Source organism: Telmatherina bonti, assembly GCF_933228915.1.
Source record: "Telmatherina bonti genome assembly, chromosome: 8".
Classification (NCBI taxonomy): Eukaryota; Metazoa; Chordata; class Actinopteri; order Atheriniformes; family Telmatherinidae; genus Telmatherina; species Telmatherina bonti.
Window position 1 is genome coordinate 27,324,392 of NC_136626.1, and position 25,590 is coordinate 27,349,981.

General features: G+C 39.6%; 1 protein-coding gene across 1 annotated transcript in view; it reads right to left on the reverse strand.

Annotated features, from left to right (window-relative positions):
- fgf22 (fibroblast growth factor 22) overlaps positions 1–24,066 on the reverse strand; it is a gene marked incomplete at both ends in the record, with an annotated part of 25,949 nt that extends 1,883 nt beyond the window's left edge. Inside the window, one exon of the mRNA XM_079245517.1 lies at positions 23,694–24,066. Within this exon, the coding sequence (XP_079101643.1) occupies positions 23,694–24,066 (373 nt within the window). The remainder of the gene's footprint in view (positions 1–23,693) is intronic.
- Positions 24,067–25,590: the final 1,524 nt, after the last annotated feature.

The window sequence follows — 25,590 nt, forward strand, 5'->3', positions numbered from 1 at the left end:
GCTTGCCACTTAAGTGGCCTCTCCAACCCACTTAACCCCATGAAAAAGCTGGCAAGCTTAAGAGATCATTGTTTCCTCTGGGCACTGATTGCAAACAAGTCCCATGTGGCACTCTCCTGATCTGCTTTTTGTCTACATAAAAAATAAAGCCACACACTCCTTTTCATGACATTGGCAGAGACATATTTTGGAGATGACCTGGAGGCATACTCCAGGGTTCTGAATAGGAGCTAATTACTGGAGATGAAGGCCTTTTTTAAAAAACATTTTTTTCCACTCCAAAAGCACCTTGATGTGGTCGCCTATCTGATCAGAGCGTGAAACTGGTCTCCTCACTGAAAGTTACGTAGTTGTAAGAAGATAAAAGAGGCTTATTTTGTTGAAGATGTCTATCCACTGGGTGTTGGCATTAGGAATATGTTGGAAACACAACAGCAGATCACAGAGGTCAGACACATGGTAATCCTAAACTGGAATGAAATGAGTGATAATAACGAGTTAAAAAAAAAACAAAAACAGGAACAGCAGACCACCTGATGGATCAACCTCCTGCTGTTTTGGTACAACCAAAAGTTTTGTACTGACCTAAGCTGTCGAACTGCACCTCTGACTTAACCCGACTAGCCATGGAAAAAGCTCAAATCACGGTTTGCAACTTGCAACCCTCTCTCACATTCCGATCATTGTGTCTCTTTATTTATGTAAACCCAAATTTGTGTACAAGGAGCAGTAACACAGAACTTACAGAAAATACTTAGTTTATTATGCCCAAATGAATCAGCACATGATAATGAAAATTGAAAAAAAAGTTTGTAGTTCGGGTCTAAAGGTGCACACTTTTCTGATCTTATGGCCTGATTAGGAAAATGCATCATAAAAGTTTAGCATAAGTTCAGACACAAATCATTTTGGTTTAAGAAAAGACTTTGTGGCACATTGTTATCATGGAATGAAACAGTAGATATTGATTTCAGAAAGAGATTTGGTCTAAAGACTGAAATTCCACTAATTGATGAATGTGTTAATATCTGAATTGTCATGAAAATGCATTAACAGAAAATAGCTGTCGAGTATGCCGACACCATTCTGATTTTAGAAGCATTTATATAAGATAAGAACATATTACATTAGGAATAAATAAGCTATAACAATTAATAATGTAATGTATTCAGTACATTGCCACACGTGATGCTTTGCCTCTTTTTCATCAGCTCTGCATAACGTGATGTGCAAAATCCAACAAGCCCAGTGTTTGCAGAGAGGAAATAGAGATGCACACCCAAAGTAAAAGCCCAAATATCAGCTTGAACTCTGGTCAGATGAAACCACACATGCAGCAGTTGATCATCTTATTCTTGGACAGTCTCTTAATATAACATCTGGGTGTCCCTATGTGCACTGAACAAGATGCGCAGCAGTAAATGGTTACAAACAGCTCTGCAGTGCAGGCACTTTAGGGGGTGGTGTGTGTGTATGTGCATGTGTGTGTGGGAGGGTGTGTGTGTGTGTGGGGGGGTCTAAGAAGTTTGAACATGGACTGACTTTCCAGCCAGTTTTTATGGCCAAAAACCCATGTGTCCGTCATGAATCTAACAATATACCCCGAAGAAAAACAGTAGAGCAAATAAAATAACAGATGTCATAAATACAGCGCATCATTTCAGATAAATTAAGCCACTATCTGCTCCATTCCGCGGCATGCTTGCTCTCATTGGGCTATGTTGCTGGTTTTAAATGCAACATGTGAAGCGCTCCAATGGTTTCAAAGAGACAAAAAAAAAGAAAGAAAGAAAAAAACCTCATCTGCCATTCCCATTGCTTCAAGCTTAGAACTTTTTCAGACTTCTTTCTTCTCCCCTGATCATCGCTCGTCATGCCTACCAAGTGAGGTCATCTACTTCAGACACCCACAGAAAGAAGTACAAAGTAAAAAGACAGAAAGAAAAGAAGGGTAAGGTAAACAAACACGGACTCCTGTTGAGAGTCTTTCTTCTCTGACAGGAGTGTGTAAATGAAGCCCTCTCCGCACTCGCACACAGCTGCACGAGAGATGGGAATGCCTTATTTTATTCCATCCAGGTATCAGCCCAGCTGCAACCCCCATCATTCCTGCGCTGCCTGTGATCCTCCAAGGAAACATTAACACTTTGAAGGCTGCCTCTTTTTTACAAGCTGTGTTTACAAACACCGGGTCTACTCTGATGGCACCTGGAGCGTGCAAGGGACTCGTAAGCAATTAGCTGAGGCTCTGTTGGTGATTGTGGTGCTGCAAGGGTTTATGGGGGATTAGCCCAGGCCAATGAAAACCGCTGGTGCCTGAAAGTGGAGCCAGGGGTAATTGCCACCATTTGCTGGTTTGAGTTTCAGTATGAGATGGAGTTTATCATTGCAAGGATTTAGATGCCAGTATGTTTCATTTTAACATTTCCTAATTTGATTGGCTGTTTAGAAAGGATGCATTTTGCCAGTGTTTGCAAAAAGTTTGTTATTTAATTTTTGCGAGCTACTTTTTCTGTTGAGTCTAATACTTGTTATAACAACTTGTTACAACATATGTACATATACAAGATCTGGACATGAAATGGGGATTTCTAGCTGTTCTAAGGGATCAGTCCCAGGTGCTTGATCTAACATCACTTTACAAAATGTTTTTGGACAGACCATGGGTTTGTGAAATATTGTATTTAGAATCTTTCAGGTCCTCAAGTGCAACTTCTTTTAGTACTATCAAAGCCTAAATAAACAAATCCTAAACAAAGCAAAGCAAATTTGGTATCAAAATATTATTTATATTTTTAATATTTTTGTGAATTTTAAAGGGTGTCTAAAAACCTTTTTACACCACTTCATAAAGACAATTTAGATCGATAAATATGCACTGACCTCCTTTGGAAAAGTCATACCACTGTGCTTTTAAACAGTTGAGTTTAAAAAATTATGACATTAGAGGTTGTACACTTAAAACATAACAAGATTTCCACAAAAATGTTGCATTTATTTTAACCCTTTATGACCCAACCCATGAAAAAAAGACAAGAGAACTCCAATTTGAATGAGGTCTTAATTTGTCTCTTTAACCAAATATTTTTAAAGAATGTAAATTTTTTAGTAATATTAACAATTTATCATCATGTGTGACATGTCAAAATGATATTTAGGATTATCTTCGGTTTTCAGGTGTTTATTAGAGTCGTAAGACAAGATAACAGATAAGATAACAGCCATAAGAAAAAAGGGTTTGAGCAAAGTTTTTACTGTAAAGTGATGTCAAATGTCTCAGAAACTGTATGTATCAAATATGTCACCCTATGCATTAAAATTGTTTGATAACTAATTAGATAATTAGTAAGTTCAAATATTGAACTTAACACTGTATGAGAAAATTCTCGACAGATTTTATATGTCAGATGTGGTAATTCAAGACCATTTAGGCTCCTGAAAACCAGTTAATTTCTGCCGTTACTGACTATTTCTTAACATTTTAAAAGGTTATTCTAGTATAACAAAACAGTGCAGTGGACAATGTGGACAAATTAACTCTGTGTCACTGAGTGGTACTGAGACATGAAGTTCACTTCTTCACCTCACTCTGCATAGCTAGTATTGACTGATGGTCCCATTGAGCAAATGAAAAGGGCACTTTTGGCTTCCCACTTGCAGTTGGCAAGATCTCTTAACCTTTGACATGTTTTGGCTGGGACTGTCAATAAGCTCAAGCTGCCATTACAAACAAATCCTGCACCATACATGTCTAGTCAACTGTGGACTTGCCATTTATTTCTCTATGGGATTTTTAAAAGCATAGAAAAAGTCTTTTAACCAGTCTCACTTTTTTTTTTTACTCTTTCTTTACTTTCCAAACCCGTTTTTTGGATACCAGCCCATCGTCAGATCATTCAAGCCTTTTCTGACCTTGAAAAAAAAAGAAAAAGAAAATGTAGAAAGGAACGAAAGAGGAAAGAGACACTCTCACTGGGTTTCCTTTTGTCAAATTCATGGTTTGGGAGGGGGGGGGGGGGGGGGGGGGGTCTAGGAGGAAGTAGAAGGAGTACGGGCTGTAGGTACTGGTAATAAGATGGTGGCTTTGGTGGTGGGGGCAGGTGCCTTCAGAAAGGCTGCCCCCCATCAAGTCTTTGTTACTCACCTGAGAGTGAAGAGCTGGACAAGATCTTATTAATGACCAAGTGGCCTGAATGAGACTCAGCAAACTGTGGCAAAATGCCTCCTTCCATCAAAATTTAAAGCAGAAAAGAGTGAAAGACTGAGAAAAGGGGAAGAGAAAAAGAGATTTTTCTGCTCTTTTCCTCCTGTCTTCTTTTTGTTCCTTTTTTCAGGTCTTTAATTTCTTGTGTTGCCCCCTTGAGCAACCCTCCATGGCTTAGTGCTCAACCAGAGCAAAGCCTGGGAATCTTGGAGCTCCCGCTGTGTTCTTGCTCTTGATTGACATACCTTTTCAATTATTTCACAGTTTGCTTGCTTTTTAAATGAAGAGGGCCCTGTTGTTTTTTTCCTTCTGCCCTCCTTTTCAAAACACAAGCTTTTCATGTCGGGTTTGGGCTGCCAGGCCTAATGGCTGTGACCAGCACCTTTGATCTGCCATGACCCCCTCGAAGGGTCTGGTACTGGGCAAAAGAGCCGCTTGTGTATCGGCACAGACAAAAGCTGCATCACTCACTATTACTTTAAACACCTTGAGAGATTACCATGAGAAACGACACTCAGTGGAGGCCCTCAAAGTTCTATGATATGGACACTTGCATGTTAAACCTTTAATGTACAGTAATTAAATTATACACTAAGTTTAGTCCATTTTTAAGAAGTAAATAAATAATCTGCAAACAAGTCATATGCAAAATGTATGCAAAATATGCAAATTTAAGTTATTATCTAATCTTTTAACCCACTTTCAGTTGTGAATATCTGCCACTAATGTACAAAAGACATGAACTCCTCAAAGACAAATGGATAAAAATAATAAAGTATCACTGATCCACAGGGAACAACACCCAGTTTCTAATCACTGTACAAATTATGTATCCTTGAAGGCTTAACTTCTGTGACGATGATCGATCTGTTCACTCCAGCAAGGCTCTGTGCCAGTTCCTGAACCTAATGTTGAAAAATTGGTTCAAAAACTTGAACAATAAAATAGTGGTTCTTCTTCAAGAACCATGAGGTCATGGTGGAGAACAGGCTGTGTTCACCCAAACAGTCATTCATTCATTTTATTGACTGCTTAGTCCAATTAAGGGTTGTGGGAAAGCTGGAGCTTTTCCAAGCAAACCTTGGATGAGAGGCAGGGTATACCCTGGACAGGTCCATCACAGGAACAACACAGAGAGACAGACACGCTCACACTCATTCCTTGGGACAATTTAGAGTAACCAATTAACCTAACACGCATGTCTTTAGATAGTGAGGGGAAGCCGGGGTACCCCGAGAGTATCCACGCATACACGGGGAGAACATGCAAACTGCACACAGAAAGGCCATCATTCGAACCTCCCCCCTGCCAAGGCTCGAACCAGAAACCTTCTTGCTGTAAAGCCACAGTTCTTCACCCAGACCAAATAATCAGAAAGCCAAAGAAAGTGAAGAAGGAATACTATCACAGTAAAAAAGAAAAAAGAAAAAGATTTGGGCAACAGTGAAGCTGGATGTGTTGTTGCATGTCCATTTTATCAGCTGCTGGACAGCATGGTGGGTCATCTTTCAGCAAACTATGTAACAGGGGTGCAGAGTTCAGCCACTGCAGCAATCACAACTGAAGAAGAGGCTGACTGAGAACTCATTGCCACCCCCGGCTTTTCGACAAATTAACCCTTTCATACATGAAAAAAATAAAAAATAATCTGTGCCATGCTTTTCATTTGCAATATTTTACTTCCACAAACATGCACAGTGATCTTTTTTTTATCTCTTGATCATGTTTTGATGCATATATATATATATATATATATATATATATATATATATATATATATTTTTATATATATATATATATATATATATATATATATATATATATATATATAATTTATTTTAATCCATTTCACAAAAAAGATATAAAATAATAAGCTATTATGTTTGTATTATAGAAATCTATCTATCTATCTATCTATCTATCTATCTATCTATCTATCTATCTATCTATCTATCTATCTATCTATCTATCTATCTCTGTGTGCGTGTGTGTGTGTGTGTTTGTGTGTATTTATCACTAAGACAAACTATTTAATTACAATTTATGTGTTATTTTCATGATTTATTTTACAGTGAGCAGCAGTGTATCAGATGTCCACTGAATTAGTTAATTTAAATTTACAAACAAACCATCCATTATCCATGAATACACAAAAACGCAGTCTTTAAATGTGGTGTCCACTGGAGTAAAAGAAATGTTGGAAAGGGTTAAAACAGTAGGCTCAACACATTCAAGGTGAAAGTTTGCAGATAATCAACATGATCCACCACTTTTCCTTTTATTTCCACACAGTAAATTCCTATTTCTTTGGTCTGAACTAATTTGAAAGCAGGCTGGTTCAGCAGACCCCCAGGCAGAGCCAGAACCAGAACCATGACAGCATAAACAAGATTTGAATTTCTCATTTCACTTAGTTGTTAACACTTGACATAACCATCACTTTAATTCATTAGAAATACCTTTTTTCCCCACAAAAATCTTCTATTTTCTGCTGATATTCTAGGCTCCTGTAACTGAAGCCATTCAGAAGAAGTGTACCTAACAATGAGCTTGTATGTAGAGCTTGTTTAAATCCTGTCTTTACACCAACTACCTAATTTTAATGTTTAACCTTTTTCTGAATATGCTGACATATAGAGTCCAAAGAGTTAGAGTTCCCAGAAGTTTTTTTTGTTTTGTTTTGTTTTCTCAGTTACATAAAGACAAAGTATTAATTTGAACAGACTTGTTTTTAAAACAAGTCTGTTTCATATGTGTTAAGACAAGTTTATCTGTATTGCACATTTAAAGTGCTTTACATAAAACATTAAAAGCATTACAGATGGTGAAAGAAAGCATGAATGGCAGCAACAACTAGCAAACATTTGAATAAATATTATAAACTAAATCAACATGATTAAAGCAAAATAAGTTAAGTTGCTGTGCAGATTTCAGGCAGAGGCACAAGAGAAAAGAAATGTTTTTAACCTGGATTTAAAAGTGTCTACATTTGGTGAAAGTTTAATCTCCGCTGGCAGTTGGATCCACTTTTGCAGCACAACAGCTAAATTCTGCTTCTCCATCTTTAGTCTGGACTCTGGTCTGGACTAGTTGGCCTGAGTCTTCCGATCTAAAAGCTCTCCAGGTTTATATTCTCTGAACATATCACATATGTGTTCTGGACCTAAACCTTTCCAGGGGTTCAGAAACAATCAGCAGGGTTTTAAAATCGGTCCTGTAACTTAATGGGAGCCAGTGTAAAGATGTTAAAACTGGTGTGATGTGTTCAGATCTCTTGGTCCAGTTCAAGCTCTAGCAGCAGCATTCTGTATGAGCTGCAGATGTTTTAATGCGCTTTTTAATAAGTCCTGTTAAATGACAATTACAGTAGTCCAGTCCACTGGAGATGAATGCATGGATGAGTTTCTCCTGGTCTCCTGGGGAGCTAAACTTTTTATTCTGTTGATGCTTCTGAGTCGGTAAAAATGAACCTCCTGTGCGACTTATCTGCAATCTGAGAGGAAATCATTAAGCAACATCAATTTATTAAGTTGGCTGTGAAACCTAACCAGACTTTCATTCAGGGCAGAGGCCAGTGTTTATACTTTGACAACAGAACGATTGTAAAAATCAAGTCAAGAGGTGAGTTCGCACCATCGCTACTGTCTCTAAGTGGCTCAAAAGACACAGCATGAGATGATCAAAGTTCTGTATAAAAAAAAAAAATCTTTTTTTTTTCCTGCATTTTTTCTGTATGTCCAATAACATGATATTAGATGGTGGCTGACTAAGAAAAGCAATGTCAGGGCTTGTAATGTAATGATATTCAGATATCACCACTGAGTAACACATGATACAGCAGTGAGGATCTTGCTGTGTTGAATGACTGTCTGTTGGCAAAAAGTGTATTTCACTTCTTTGCCAGTTGTATTTTAAGCCAGTTTAGTAGGTTCTTTTAATTTTTTTAATGATTGTAAAGAGAGTAAATTAATATGAGCATCTACAGTTGAGCTAAAATGTTTGCAAAGGATCAGAAAATTAGGAAATGAAACATGAATGAATACATTTCACATCTACATGGCTGTGAAGATCCAAATGTCACACCTTTACTTTGCTGTGTCGGCACACTTTTACAATAATACTGACTGTTATCTGCAATCATAAATACCTATAAATTTCAAAAGATATGTACACTAAGCAGAATTATCTACTTTTTGCATGATTTTCTGTTTTTTTGTTTTTTTTTTTGTTTTGTTTGTTTTTTGAATATCTGTTGTCATAACTTACAAAGGCAGTCAGGGAGGTAAAAACTTAACCACACAAACATACTCAAACCGTGGTTGACTTTAAACTTCCTCAGGTCCAAGAAAATCCTCATAAATATCTCAAGTGAGTTCCAATCCAAATGGGGGAACCATGGAGGTACCAGTCTCTTTTTAGAGTAAACTCTGGCAAAATATTGACTTCCCCCTTTAATGCCATACATATCACATTTTATACATACAGTTTCTGAGATCCATTGCATCACTTAATGGTAAAAGCTTTGCTCAAACCCCTTTGTACACGATACCTGTCTTCTGCCCCCTGGTGGATACCCTTTGCACTATAATATCTTTTGATATTTCACACAGTAATGAATGGTAAAAATACAAAAACTGTACTTTTTCATTTTTTCACATTTTCATGAAAGAACCAAATTATTTAAAAAATATATATATTTTTTTATTTTTCCCCATTTTTTTCTTGAGCCTGGCTTTAAAGGGAGTTTTTAAGTTAAAGGATTTTCAGGATTTCCTTATGAATGCAGAAACACCCCTGCTGAGTTAATGTCCAATATTTTTAATTCACCAGATGATGAAATGATGACATTTATTTTTGTCTGAATTTGTGCACTCGGGTCCGAAGTAGAAATGATGCAATGCCCTTGGACGAAGTAGTTCTGGACAGCAGTAAAAAAATTTACAGCCTCTTTAACAAGGACTTTGAGGACCTCACTTACTGCACGCATGTTCATGCATTGATGTATACTCCATATGTGTTTGTGTTTGTGCGAGTGGTTTTCTGTTGCAGAGCGAAGCAGCTGCAGATCTATAGCATCTCTCTCCCTTTTTACACAAGCTGTATCTGCCTTTCTGTCCTTTGCCTTGTCCCCCATCTGCCAGCTTGCTTTCCACTGTCCGTCTGTCTCTTACATGTTTAGTCTCTTCGGTCCAGTCCATCTCCCTGCCCGAGACACCTCCCCCCTTGTACTCTCTCTAGGTCTCCGGACATGCATCATACCTATTAACCCTCACAGGAATGGGATGATTTATTCATCTCATACCAGCAACTATGAGCTATTTCTGCTATGAGCAAGGCAGAGCAGCAGGTTAAATATATACATATCTATCTATCTATCTATCTATCTATCTATCTATCTATCTATCTATCTATCTATCTATCTATCTATGTATATATATATATATATATATATATATATATATATATATATATATATATATATATATATATATATATATATATATATATATATATATATATATATATATATATATATTCATTTTATACAGTAATATACAGTTAAAAAAATAAAAAAATAAAAAAAGTACAGGAGAGAGAAGGAAAGTAGCATGCATCAGTAAATGAACTGCCAAAACATTCATGTTGATCATCACACACTTGTTCAACGAGGCCAGCATGTTGAATACTTTGGTCCTGTACTTTGAGTCTGTTCCTCAGATGAGCTCAGACTGTCTGGAAGTCTGAACAGTGTTTTACTTCTCTAATTCAGTCCTGAATTCCAGGACAGTTTGGAATCTTTCAGCTCAACTTGTGTTAGTTTTGATCAAAGAACATCTAATCGAATAAAAACTAGGGAAATAAGAAACAGGATTACATTTGTGCCCCTTTTAGCCCTTTCCCTCCTTTCCTTATGTTTGATTTTTCACAGATCTAAACACTCTGTCACTCGTGTAATCACTACACAGACGTGTCTATGGATGCTGTCATTTGTCACTATACAATGGCTGCTCTGAATGGTGGAAATAGGACACAGGGAGAGCAGTTTGCATGTGTGCGTTGTGTCTGGGTTCATTCCCTTGCATGTGGCCCACCCTGTTAAAAAAAAAAAATAAGGGAGGTGGATAGAAAGAACAGGAAGACAGGAGAGAAAAGACTGGAAGAGGGCTGATCCTCCCTGCCCAAGTATCGCTTGCTGTTCCCACATTCCTTTAAAATCTCTGGAGAATGACAGCAAAGATGAGACTGATAAGATTTCTTTTCCCCTGTCTTTTTAATCTCATCTTTAGTTCATATTCAGTGACCAGGGCCCTCTGTACAATGTAATAATAATAATAATAATAATTATTATTATTATTATTATTATTATTATTATTATTATTATTATTATTATTATCATTATTATTATTATTATTATTATTATTATTATTATTATTATTATGGACTGAGGTGTATATTATCTTGCCGAAACATTCTTTTTTGTTGTTGGTTTTTTTTTTTTATACCACTGGTCAGCTTTAGTACTGGGTATTTCTATGACTTGTATTGCTGGATTGGCCAACGTCATCCATAAGGAAGTACTTTAAGAGAAATTACAGATAAAGGAAACTATTTGAAATGTGCTTTGTTGTGTATTTTAAGGGAGGAAGCAACTGAGGAGGTGTAAAGTGGAGACAAGCTACGTCTGTACAAGTCGGGGCTCCGTTTTTTTGTGCCTGTGAACAAGCCACATGGTGGTGACCTGCTGAAAGCCGACTCCTGGGCTCCAGTGCCCTGGCCCCGGCCGCAAGGGGTGACATTCTCTCACACACAATCTAGAGGCTGGTTCTCTTTCAGGACTCACACTCGGCCCAGTTACCCCCACCTTTTCATACGGTGCTGCTGGGAGAAGTACCCCAGGGATTAGCCCAACCAGGTCTTTCAAAGGCCATTAGAGCAAATTACAGGTATCCTGTTACCAGTGTGCTGGGACAGGCCAGGTGAGGGGCGCAGAGGCCAGGCTGGAGAGCAGGGGTCAGCTCGGGACAAAAAGACAAGGCCACCCTGGGCCCCACTCTATCGGTGTGTCTACCTGGCTCCACAAACTGGTAGACCTGCATCTATGAATGGCTCACTTGATGGGACCTCAGAGACATTGTCTCACGACCGTAACTTTAGCCTTTTTTTTTTAGTACCCTCCCACCCCCACACCTCACTCTCCCAATGCTGATTTTCTTCTCTTTCAATTGAAGTGGGCATGACTTTACCCAGATAAATGATCACACAAGGCAATTACAACAATAAGGGCAAAATTCATTGAGACATGCAGCTCCTGTTCAGTCCTTCAGATGCTAATCACAACTACCATAGTAATGATGGTGCAAATGATTCACCCAAACATTGTGTGATGCACAAAGGAGCCCTGCAATGGGTTAAAATTAGGTTTGATTAATTGTTTCCAGTTGAAACCTAAATTGAAATTGTCATGGCAGCCACACAACCAATAATGTGTGGTCTGTCAATGTATCACGATGCTGCAGGCATCATGAGACTGATGCTGCTGATAAAGTTGCGTGGATGGCCATAGGGAGTTCCGCATCCTGCCATTTTCTCTAAACTACACAGCACACACACACATGCTTCTTGGCCACTTGTGCTGGCCACACTCTCGCAAACACACACACACACATGCCTCACCCTATCCCAACTGGTGGATGACAATCTAGTGGAGGGTGCTGCGGAAGTGTTTCATTAGCCAATTACCGCTGGTAGATAAAGCCTGCGTTCCCACAGTCCTCAAGGCCAGGGGGGTCAAATGTGACCAATTACACCCCATCCCCTCACAGGACAGATTAGTCTGTCTGATTTATCCCCAGACAGGCTGACCCAGTACTCCAGAATCACCCTCCACATCTGGATGCATCTGTGCATGTGTGTGGGGGGGCAATTCTGTGTGAGAAAATTTCACTGTTCTTAAACCATAGTCACATACACAGGATCTTGATATAAACTGTTTTTCACTGAAAATTTTTGTTTAAAACTTAAAAGTTTTAGCATCTCTTCACATCATCCAAATCAGACTCTTGAATGCTTACTGTTCCTGCATGTTCCATCTGCATGCCCTCTATAAACATTGTACCTCCCAACATGAGTCTCCTTGGCTATGCTGAGCTGTGATTGTATGTATGGGAACATCAATCAGCTCATTAAGGACCTCCAGGATGTTAAATCAGACCCACTGCTCATCAAACCCCCAAATTTACAAGCCCAATGGGGGCAAACCAGCCAGAAAATGTAACACTAGAGGACAACCTGAGGAAATGGGTGAGTGGTGGGGTGGAAGGCTGATGTTGTAAGACGGGGGAATAGCAGAGGTGAAAAAGGTTAACGAAGCCATCGGCGTGCACCCTGCTAGCTCATCTGTGCTTGTGTGGTATTGAGGGGCCGCAATCTTACCGACCGAGAGAGTTTCTCTTTAATCAAGGAGGGGAGAGCAAGGAGGGCAAGCTGCCTCCAAATCATGCATCACGCACATAACAAGCAGACGACAAGCTATCAAAGCTTTCACAGATAGTTAAGAGAAGATCTCCCTGCTGAGAGCTTTGTGACTCACGGCCTCTGCATTTTGCATCAGGGAGGAGCAGTCAGGATGGCAGGATCCACATCAAACTGAGGTTATCCCCTGTGCCACTAAATCATAGTAAGCAGGCTTGTTTGGTTGTCCAGACCAGATTCAGTGGAAACATAATCAGGAGAAAGCAAAGGCTTTATTTAGTGTTTCTTACCTCATCCTCACAGGACAAATCTTCAATCTTCACTGGATCTGAATCACACTTAGAGGTTCTGTTACCTTCAACTGCAACATATATATATATATACTAAAAAAAATTTAATTAAGAAAAGGTGTCTTTACTTTGCTTCAATTTTACACTAGCATAAATAAAAAAGTACTAAATTTAAGATTCACTCTGAGCAAAATTTACTTATTTTTAATTACCTGATGTAAATAAAGGACGAGTCAAATACTGTTTTAAATAAATTCATCAAACCTAATTGGGCAAAAAATATTTTTAGAAAAATCTCTATGGTCTAAGACTTTGCCAATTATGCAATTATTTTTGTACAGATAGACAACACACTGATCGAAAGTATTGCTCATAATGAAAATAGAAAATAAATTGACTTAGTATTTTAGAATTTTAAGCTTTTCTAGTGGGATTCTATTTTTGGAGGCATTGCCTTGTATTGATGGTTTTAAGTAAGCACGTGTGGGTCAGGTGTCCAGAGAGTTTCCAATGACTGAGCACTGAGACACAGAATATTCTCTGTGGCCTGACCTTGCCCCATATTTACATTATTAAAATGAGATATGCATGCAGGAGGTGACAGAAAGCACAAGAGTAATATCAGGGTCCTGTCAAAGCTGTCATTTGCTCCACTGACCAAAAGGCCCTGACCCCAATCCAATCCACTGCAGGGGAGGCAAGGGGAGAAATGGAGACAGCAGTAGACAGAATGCTGTTTGGGTATGGATGACCGCAGCAGAAAAATGCCTGCTCTGACAACCAGTACCTCCTCTCCACAACTCATTCAAATATAGGTGCAAAATAATTAAACAAGGAAAATTTTACTGAAAGACCTGATTTTTAGTAGGGACTGTGCTATTGCAGCTATGCCACTGCTTTGTGCCACCCTCTGAGTTGTAATAAGGAGCATGGCCTCTCAGATGAGAAAAACACCCTTGTGTGCACACAAGCTTGCACATGTCAGCGTGTGTGAAAATACACACAAACATGTATGTGCCTGAACTGTGTGCATGGTAAGGTCTGGTTCATATTAGCCATTAGGGAACGGAAACGCACATCTTTTTCAGTTTAAGGTCCACTTCATGCTCCCACAATGGCACAAGTATAAACACAGGCACATGCATTCTAAATACACGTGCACGTTCACAGAGTTCTGACATGATACTCACATCCTGCTCATGTTCATATAGTGAAATGGCCTCAGCTAATATAAAGCAGGTACAATTAGATTTGTATAATGCAGTTCAGAAGATCGTTGATGTTCACTGACCTGTAGTGACTGTTTCTTATTTTCTCTTATGCATATGTTACAATGTCGGTATTAAACATGGTCAATGTTTCAGGTTATGAACTATGCATTTGTAAAAATAATCTTTGTGGGCCTAAAAGCACATGTTTCAGACATCTCAGTTTCCAGCATTTGTTCTCTGCATGCGTACAGAACTGATGTTCTGATTGAGACTAATCTGCAAATTATGAGTCTCAGATGATTTGCTGCAAGAATGGAAACTGTTTGGGAAAGGGAAATCCCTTTAACGAAAACAGAGAGAAGTGATATTCTTCTTTTCACCTTATTTCAGTGATTGAAATACTTTCCATCTCTGATATAACTGTCACATCTCTAAGAGACGCCATTGCTGACCATCATTACTGAATTTGTTAGCATAAAGACCATACATACCAAAGTGCTAGGTTCTGACTGAATTATGGTGATTCACCAAACTTCTTACCCAGGTAAGAACTTTAATTTTGATCAAATATAGAGTGTATTTGAAAGTTGGACACACCATTATCATTGTGATATTGGTTGCCTGTCATTTTGAGGCTCCCAGTTTAACATTTACATGTTGCTATCTATGTTATTTGGAGCCAGATGTGATGTGCAAAGTGTCGATTTGACTGCAATCCCACAGGGTGTTGCATGACAGTTGTTTTCCACTTAAGCAGCACCACTTCTAATGATGCATAATTCATTCCTTCATTCATTTTCCATACCTGTTCAGTGGGGGGTGTTGGTAAGCTGCCACAGGATATGTTGTAGACAGGTTGGTTGTCCAAGTGTCAGCACAGAAACATTGACAGTGCATGTTCTCATATACCCCTGCAGTCAGTTGGAAATCACCATGTTTTTGTACCCAGGGAGGAACTACCTCACATCATTTGTCATTTTAGGACAGTTTAGAAGTTCAGTCTGATTGTAAAATCCAACAAAGTACTGGAGATAGAGGACATGACAGTGAAGCAACTGTGGTTTCACACTGCCGCTTTTTGATCCAATTTAAATGGACCATGGTCCACTTTCACTGCTAGTACAATTTGTTTGCTGCAGTGTGAATACCAACTACAGTCCTTAGAAGAAGTGAACTCTGCTCCTCTTGAAAGTTGTGGTTTTTGGTTCACTTGCAAACAGATTATCCACTGGACCAAAATGGCAGTGACGTATGTCAATTGCAAAAAAGCAACAAAGAAGAAGAAGGAAGTGATATAGAGTATCGTTTGAGTAGGAGTGACAACAAAGCCAACATGTTCTGCACACCAAAGTCAATTAGGAACCTCATTGTTTGGTTGGGTTGATGTGGCTCAATTGTATGCTGTTTACTTGAGGTGAGCCTGATAGATTTCTTCTTTTGGTCCTGACCAATAAAAGAGCATAGTTTTCTTCTTCTTAAGTCATTGTTTTGGGGAGTGTTGCCCCCTTAGTGAGCAGTTGATGTAACTGTGACGTTGTTCATAGAGTTTGGTCTGCTAGAGTTAAGGCTAGGGGAGGTGATGTTGGGGAGCAAGCAAGATTGAAAGTGGTACCCTGTCTTTGGTCCTCCATCTCCAGTCAATGATCTGTTTGAGACACGTCGGGCTGCCCACCACACACAACTTGCACATCGCAGCCAGCTTTTTTATTTGCAGCTTTTTCAATCAACAATTTTCTCTTTCTCGGCTGTTTAGAGGGAGGAGGCAAATAAGGGTTGGAGAAAACCTTCCTGCATTTTCTCAGCCATGTTTGCCTTCCAAGTTTCTTCTTCTCTACTTTCTATTTTCATCCTAACATGCTATTTATATGCAGGGTGTGGCTATCAGGAAGGGGGAGGAGGGGAGCCTGAAGAAGATTACAAAATATAAGACATGAATAACTTCAATTCGGCCCGAACATTTTGATTGGTCAGAGTTTTTACAGATTTACAGTAAACTGAGGGATCTAACTATATTTTTTATTGTACATGATTACAAAATGTACAGACTACTATCAGGACGAGGAACCACTTCACCCAGAGTAAAAAAAAAAAAGTCTCTGAGCAAGATTACCTACCCCAGCTTAAAGTGCAGTTGGAACGCAAACCAAACCAACGATGGGTGTAAAATTATTTTTTAAATCTCCGGCCAGCTGAACCAGGTCCCTGGAACTGCTGTAAAGTTTGACATTTCAGCACAGGATCATGTGGGGACTGACTAACTGTAGGATCCAACTTCAAGTGGTCATAAAAGGAGCTGCAGTTTTTGGCACTTGTGTATGTATTGTACGTATTTGGGTATATGTTATGTATATGTATATGTAGATATATATATATTTGTATGTTCTTCCTACCAAGGCTAATGTTTACAATGACCACTTCAGCCTTTAAATCTGCAAATTTAAGTCTCAAACATCATCTCATGACAACCTTTACAATCTTCCCAAAACTGTATGAAATTCTTTTCCATGACTCCTTTGAATCTGGATGATTAAAAATGGTTCCATCTCGGCCCATGCTCAACTTATGGCCACTTAATTGAACTTACGTGAGACTTCTAGTCTGTATTATACATGACTATGCATGTTATGATACTGCCCAACAGGAAGTCCATATTAAGCCTTGACAAGGCAGCTGTGGTTGCTTTATGCTAGTGTGAAAGATTAAAGTCTATCAAAGGTCCATGTGCTTTTGTGGCTTACAGCTTAACATCGAAAAGAAGGGCGGAGGGCCTGAATGCCACCTATTACAGACTTCTTTTACTGCCTCGCATTGCTCCCTTTATGATCCAGACCAAATTCTACAAGGTGAGGTACATTACATTAGCAGTTCCAGGCTTGACATGGTTTTATCTTAAAGTTGAACTCTTTTACACTTTTGTAACTGTGTCAAATACAATAACAAGTAAGTGTGTTTATGGATGCCTACTTATTTCCTCATTTTCAGCTTTTTTCTTTTTTTAATCCCCAAATCAATGTTTAAACCCCATCCAAGGCATGATGTCTGGCTCAGTTAAAGCATGAAGGTGAAAAGTCTTACTGGGAGGACCAAAACAAAGCCATTAATATCTTTTAGTCTATCCACGGCTAAGGCAAGACCTGTCTCTTCTGTCTCAATAGGATTACGTCAGTGCATATGCGTGTGTCCATGTGTACAGTTCAAAACGTGAGTGACAGCTGCTCCCTTAAGACTATTTCCTTTGGGGAATGTTTTCAAACATGTGGTGTCAAATGGGTAAGACTTGCTGCTCCCAGCTGATCCAATTAATACGTATTTTACACCTTTCAAATAAAGTATGCTCATTAATGACAGCAGTAATATGCTCTCGTTGAGGAAAAGGCCAAACTCTTCCACTTTAGAAAACGTACACACTTGGCTGTGACCTCACTCAGAGTTACGCTGCTCTACTGTAATTAATTGTTGCTCATTACATTGGTGTTTAAAGCTCCTAAATCATTGAGGCAGTAGGTTTTGGACAGAGCAAAGAAATTCTCCTCACGGGAAAAACTTGAAAGCTAGAAGGAAGTATACCACATGTTTTTTCTGGCCCAATTAATATTCCTTCTAATTTCTGTCTGGCATTCTCACTAAATCATTTATTGCAAGTTACTCTCTGCTTTTTACAAATTTTCAGAAAACCATTGCAAACATCGACAATCAATAGGCTCAAGTCACTGTGAAGTCTTTGTGCTGCCTTCACACCCACAGGATGTCCAGAGCCGTGTGATGTTATAAAGGACTGGCTGCCAGAGCCAAAGTCAGACTCTATAAACCTGCTGATGAACCCAGTAAATCCAAGAGAGGAGCCAGAGCCAGACTGCTAAAGGTTGTTAGCTACTAATTGCTACATTTCTAGAGTCTATTCAAGATATCAAACCCTGGCGGCAGAGACCAGGGATGCTTGGCTAATTAGGCTGACACTGACACTCTTGTCCTGAAAAGTTCCCAGGATGGTGATAGTCTGTGCAACAGTGTGAATGATTCCACATGCATGTTTAACAGACATGCGTATGCGCATAATGTTTCATTTTGTTTTCAAGCTCATTATGACCGTAACAGCTGATAAAATGTTGATTTAAATTCTTTCCCAAACAAGATGTGCACATGCAACACCTTTACTGTAATAAGTGCATAATTCATGGGATTTTACCCCCCTATTGCCACCCAAAAAATGTCCATGAATCCCGTCTCCTTAATGCCTAATGAGCAATGGGAAGAGCTCCAGCACTCTTTCAGCCTATAATTTCCACCTCAATACTTTACAGAGCACGCCCCAGTCCTTCTCCTAGTCCGTCTCATTAACATGTGTATTCTCCAGATTCAAAACACCAAAGCATTTCCTTCAGCCAGGTGCTTCCCTCTTTAGCCCCTGCATCAGTGCAGTTGATTCAGCCCCTGTCTGAGCGCCTCCAGAATTAATGATGAGTCATGGTGAGGATGAAGAAAAGCCAGGCAGAATAAACTTCCTTACATCTTAAAAATCACTGGCAGTGTGAAATAAACATTTTGAACAGTGTTGCTTTGATGTATGAACTGTATCGTCCTCAAATTGTAGCCTACAAATATCACATGTAGAGATGGGCAGCGATGATAAAACAGTGTATGTGGAGACCTTAACAGTTCAGTGTGTAAATTTAATCAGGACTTTGAAGTGTCTTTTGTTATAGTTTAACTCCAAATCAGAAAAAGCTGGGGCAGTTTGGATAATACTGATGGAAATAAAAGTGAAGTGATTCCTACATTAACCTTGACCTATATTTCTTTGCAGATCGTACAAACACACGTTTTGCGTTTTGTGTCATCATCTTTATTTGTTAATATGGACCGAATTTTGCTTTTCAGATATAAACACATTTAAAACAAAAGGCTGAAACCAGTAGGTAAAAAAAATATTAATAATGTTAATAATTGTTGTATCTGTAAGTGATTTTAAAAATTATTTGGTCCAAAAATAGACTCAATTAAAGAGTTTTTTTTCTAGTCCAAAGTCCCCCAGTTCATTTAGAAAGGCATGAGGAAAAAAAAACTAATTTTATATTCAATGTTTCTTAAATAAATATATAAAGGGACTTGAATATTTTGCATATTTCTCTCTCTGGAATGAAATGTCATTAAACTGTTCAAGCTATCTGAAGGAATTTGTAAATGCAAGTGTGCAAACTAAAGTTGGGTAACACTTCTAGCAACATTTAATCAAGGACTGCTATTTATGAATATCACAAAAAGGCCAAGCAAGTACTGTGGAAAACCTTGTTGTAGCGTTTTACACATGTAATTTGAAGCTTTGCAATAAAAAAAAGAAAAAAGAAAGAAACCTTGTGTCACATTGACTTATATGAGTGTTGATGCATTTGAATGATGACTCAGTGTGCAAATGAATAAGCTTTCCAGACTTTTGGGGGGATGATGCAAATGAGAGTCAAAGAAGAAAAGAACCATCCAGACTGTTATCAGCTCCAGGTCTAAAAGCCAGGGTCTGCAATGGTATTGGGTCGTATGCGCTCAGCAAAGCTTTACACTTCTCTGGTGTCAATTCAGAAAGAGATTTTGGAGCAACATCTGCTGCCTTTAAGACTACATCCTTTCAAGGAACATTTGTGTATTGTTCAACAAGATGAAGAAAAACCACACTCTGTAGGTATTAGAAAGGCATAGCTGGGGAAGAAGAGGGTGAGGAATTGCCTGCCTGCAGTCCTCACATGTCCCTAACAGAGCATGTGTGGAAATTTCTATAAGCAGCAATGCAACACTGATGACCCCATATGGTTAATCTGATCATTCAGAAGGTTTTCATTATTATTATTATTATTATTATTATTATTATTATTATTATTATTATTATTATTATTATTATTTATTTTTTTATTTATTTTTTTTATTTTTTATTTTTTTTATTAATTTATTAATTTATTTACAGTAATGATGATCATTTTAGTATGGTTCACCACTTTTCAACATCGTCATCTATATTTTCATTACTGCTCTGATAAAATATGCCTGTATGTATACAGGCAGATTGACACTTTCCCCTGTCTACAACATATCAGAATCATTTCCACAACTTCGGAGGGGCTTCTTTCCAAGTCAAATACACTTAATAACAAAGAAAACTCTTGCATCAAACAGGAATATGTTGCACACTGTGAGAAAACTGGTAAATACAACAAACCCTGGCTGTGTGAGAGCTCAATGGCCAGTGAGGCAGAGTAACGCTAAAGTACGACCGCAGTGACTTCTGCAACTGTGACCTTATTTCCTACGGGTGAATTGGCTGACACCACCTGGAAGCTGCACAGGCTTTTGATGCCATTTGCCACACACACCCAAAATTTAACAGTCCATCCTTTTAAGATGTGCTAAAAAAAAAAAGAAGCAAAGCTCAGAAGAAACTATCTGCAGGGTTGCGAGCCAAAAAGACTTTTTGAAAGAAAGCAGAAAGATGAGAATAAACAGAAAACAAGCTCGTATTTAAACTGCACAATTTCAAGTAGCTTTCATCTGTTAATTGAATTTGACTGTTATGACTTGAGCGTTGCTCCCTACTGCCCTGCTCAGCATTTGCTGTTGCAATTGATCATGAAGCAGTTGTTGGGTGTGCCTGTGCAGCTGTTGTGTTGCAGCACTGTCTAATTAGCAGCCTATGACCGATGACCCAGGACAGGATATGATGCGTACCTGCCTCTGGAGCTTTTATAAACACTTGGGTGTGTTTTTCCCCTCGATCATTTTCTGCTTTGCCATAGGTCAAAAGAAAAACATGTTGAAGTCCTCTCTTTCAGTCCCTGGAAGAACTGTACATGTTGACTCTGAGTAACTTCATCGAGTTATTTATAGTAGCTTTTATGATAAAGTTAGTGCGATTATGCATAGTCGGATCTATATTTGGATCAGGCTGAAGTCACACGGTAGTCTGGTCATTCATCTTGATTTTATCTCTCTGGTTTGATTAACAAATACTTTCCGCTGGAGGTCAAGTTAGTTTACAACTTCCTTGACTCTGAAAACAAACTTTAGGAATGATATCTTAGTGTTTGTATTTGAGTATGTATGTGTACAATGTGTGCTCTCAAGGCAGAACATTTTACTTGGAGCACTTTGGGAGATATAACTGATACCCAGCCAGCCCAGTTTCATAGTGACAGCATTAAATGTCATTAATCTCCAAAAAATAGTATTCTACCTCTTTTCTGACTTGAGTAAAGTATTTTTTCATGGTAGACTGAAGAGTAACTCACAAAAACACACTCATGAGCCGTATATGTTTTGCATTTTTCTACATCTCTTCAACCCGGTCGGAGTCTCTAATCCTTTAAACCCTCCATCCATCTAAGTCAGCCTTTCTCTTTCTCACCTCTTCCCTCAGCTGTTCCATGCCCCCTGCTCCACTGGGATTGATACAATATTTTCCAACCTCAATTAGCAGAGAGCCTGTTGACTAATTCCAACTGTTTTTACACCTGAGAGGGAGCTGGGAGTTGGGGCTGGAAAAACTGAGTGGGGTGGAGGTGAGGGCCGGGGCCTGGGTGTAGCAGGCTGAGCTGTCAGGGCAACATAGCTACGTCGACTCCTGGGCAGGCTGAGAACAGTCCAGAGCTGAGCTGAATGTGGCTGTGCTGGGAAATGTTATATCCTGCAATGGGATAGTGCAAGCAAGAAAAAACTGATCTGCAACATTTCACACGTCTGTATTTGTGATAGAGGGGATTCATACTTTTTTTTTTTTAATATATTTGATGAAATTTTCTTTCATTTCAAGGTAGTCACAGAATCTTTAATACAAATATGTCCTCTTTTGTATTTCAGACTTCATGCTAACGTCACTTTCTAGCTTCTGTGTCACTTCTCTTGTCATTAAATATGTAAGACTTCCTCCTTATCCTGCCACTCTAATCTATTCTCTGGGTCAAGAGGCTTTAAGTCTGATTGAAAGCCTCCCCATGTGTCTTACACAGAAATAGAGACCTCAAACCAGATCCGTCGCACTGTGAGGCGCAACCACAGACTAACCACAAGATCCATTTTGTTAAATTCAAGGCAAAGCCCACATGACCACTTGTTTGGCACTGTGCTCAGCTGAGGGGTGCAGCCACACACCCTCAGTCTGTGTGAGCACAGAAAGAATACTTCTTTCCAGCAAAGGCACTGAGAGGAAGACGGTTGAAGTGTGTAAGGACATTACAAGCAAGGGAAATGTACTTTTTCACAGAATGCTGCTGCAACTCTCCAATTAGAAAGGACATTAGTAAAGCAAGGCATGAACTTTCCAATCACCAACACCGTTTTTCAAAGACCTCTTGATATTGACAGATTCATTTAATCACACTGTCAAATTCAAGCAATATTTGGGTGTTTTATGGTTGACAGATGCAACTTTTAATGAAAGAATAATATTACAACTTAGATAAATCCAGAGAACTTAGTTTAACACAGCAATAATTTACCTTGGCTAGAATTTATATCAACTTGTGTGGCTTTTAAATATTTTGTCAGGTGCCTAATCCCGACAGGTTAACAAATGTTATCCAGTCTGCTCATTGAAACAGTGGCAACAGACTGGCTAGCCTGTTCACTGGGCTCAGCAGCTGCTCTTCCCCCAGTAGCTGTGTGGAAAAACTCTGACTCACCCACTTGTATAAAAAGACATTAACAACCAAATACATAAATATTACCATCAAAGGCTAAAATGTTTCTAAGGGTTACCCAATCAGTCAGTCAGCCAGTGACTAATGGAGTGTGAGGTCAGATCATGGTCAGTATAATTTCATTTGACTTGATTAGGCATCTGAAAGTGGTCCTTTGATGTACATGCTAAAAAAGCATATTTATTTGCAGGATTACTTTGGAGGTGTCCCTAAAATTCAGATTGCTTTACACAGAGAACAAAGCTGCATAATGAGGGTTCAGCAAGGAGGAAAGTGGTATAAAGGCTGAGCGAAGGGGTGTAATGCGTGGTTCATGAGAGAACCACACTGAGAGGATATTTCAAGGAAGTGTCAACCTGTCCACATGCAAAGACATACATGCACCAGCACATGGATCATGTGGACGGAGTGTGAACAGCGCAGCTCAGTCTGCGTTTGCACTTTAGGAAAAAAAAAAAAAAAAGTTCTTCAGTTGACATCTGCTATCCAAGCTCAATGCAGTTTTCACAAGTTCATTTCAGTGAAACTGAAACTCTTATTCAAGCCCAGTTTGCCCCACCAACTGATGCTCAATGTCGTTCCTCAGTGACTGATTTCCCATGAGTCTGTGTCCACAATAGGGTATTCCCTTCTTACCTAGCAACGCCTCTCACATGCTCTAAACACAACACAAATCGCCCAGCTGTTATATAACTGAAGGATATTCCCATGAACTGCTCTAAAGGTGAGCCGATAACAAAGTTCTGCAATAAAATGATGAGTCAGAACGTCATAGGGCATCCTGACACACATTTGAGATCCAGGATTTATTTTCAGTCTGGCTGTGCCAGCTACTTACTGTCAGCGTAGTTTTTCCGCCGAGTGCCGTCCACTTTTCCTGTTTTGTCAATGCAGAGGAAGAACTTGTTGGCAGAATAAAGTCGCCGTAGTCTGACGTCACCCTCCAGGTGATTATAACTGCGCGTGTGCCTTTCCAAAGTCCATGAACAGTTGATGCCACTCGCCAGCACCTTAAGAGGTTCGTGCCCTATGCGAGGAGGACAGGCCCCTGAGGCACATCCAGCGGTGACCAGGAGCAGGGTGAAGCATACTAGTGTGAAGGAGGCTGCGCTGGGCTGGGAGATGAATGGCCCAATGGAAGCGGCAGTGGTGGTGGTGCAAAGGGAGGATTCAGGACAGAGATGAGCTACGGACGCCGTCCATCTGCACATGGTGGGTCAGGCTCCCAAAGTGCACCTTGTGCAAGCTGTAGTCATGCTGATGATGATGAAGAGATGTCCCTGTGGAGGGTGGGAGTCCTTAAAACAGAAGGGAGGGGAATGGCACTCAGCAGACCCCCTGGATGTTACTGATAGCCAATCTTCACTTTGGGTTGACAGTGGGCCTTTCCTCCTAAAACAGCAACCTTTCCCCACTTGTCATCTTCAGTTTTCCTTCAAGTCCGTCTCCTCCTTTCTAGAAGTCCACTTTTAAAGTTCCTCCTTGAGTATGCTGCTTCTTTTCCTCCTCAAAACTTTTGTATCCGACGGCTTGAAATCCTCTTCACTGGTCCACAGATAAGGTTCTGACATGTATGAGGGTGTACATGTGTGTATTTTTGTCTGTGCGAGTCTAAATAGACAAGCGTGTGTGTCTCATGTATGTGTGTGCACCTTGCGATGCTCTGCTCTTTCCAGCTGGATAGGAACAAGTTGCCTGTCTGAGCTGCTGACCCGTGGCTGAGAGGGAGTTGAATGAGGATTGGTGACTGACTCTGCGTTTGTGTATGTGTGTGTATGTGCAAGTGTGATACTGAGAGAGAGAGAGAGAGAGAGAGAGAGGGAGTGAGTAAGTGAGTGAGTGAGTGAGCAGGGGAGGGAGAGAGCCAGTGTGTGTCTGTGACAGAAAGAGAGAGGGAGGCAGCGAGAGTGTGTCTGCATTTGTGAGCGGCATCAAGTGTTTGTCAGCTAGCATGGGGCAGCAATGCAGTAAGCGAAAGGCCAGTCAGTCCTCTGTGCAAGCACCGGCTGAGTTGTTCTGCATTTTATCCTGGGCAGAGCCAGTATCTAAGGGGTTGAAAGGAGAAGTATGTGTGTGTGTGAGGGGTGGGAGGTTGGGTCCGGTGAATTTACTTAGAATAATATGAAGCAAATAAGAAAGATTATTGCTTTTTCTGTTTTTTCTGATGAATTTTCTCCATGAGTAAAAACTATTTAGCGTCTTGCTTTTGGTTAAAGACACCTGGACAAAGCTTACATCCCCTTCCTACCCCACGACCTCTGCTGTCTTCACTTAATGTGACGCTTTTTTGTAACACGGTCAGATCAGCTCCATTACAAGCCAGTGAACCAGCTAGGAGGCCACTTTTTTTTTTACACCTTCACGCTCATTTCTTCTCTGTGGCCACATGGGGCAAATTAAGCAAAGCCTTTCCTTTTTCTTTTCTTTTTCTTTTTTTACCCACTTTTAAACAGCTGCTGGTTTGAATCATCAAGCAGTCAGACACACTGAGCGGTTTGCAGGAGTGTTGGCAGAGCAAGTCCAGATGAAGCATGGGAGGCTTTTTGATCACCTGTGCTAATATTTCAATGAAACACCCTCTCTGATCTTTGTCGTTTAATTTAGCTGAGGAGGGCGGAAATGATGAACACCTTTTTTGTGACTTCCCACACTCGTGTCAGTGCTTTTACAAGCTGTGTAATGAACCTGATTAGGACAGCACAGCCAGTGCAGTCTCGTTAGCTCATTATTTTGAG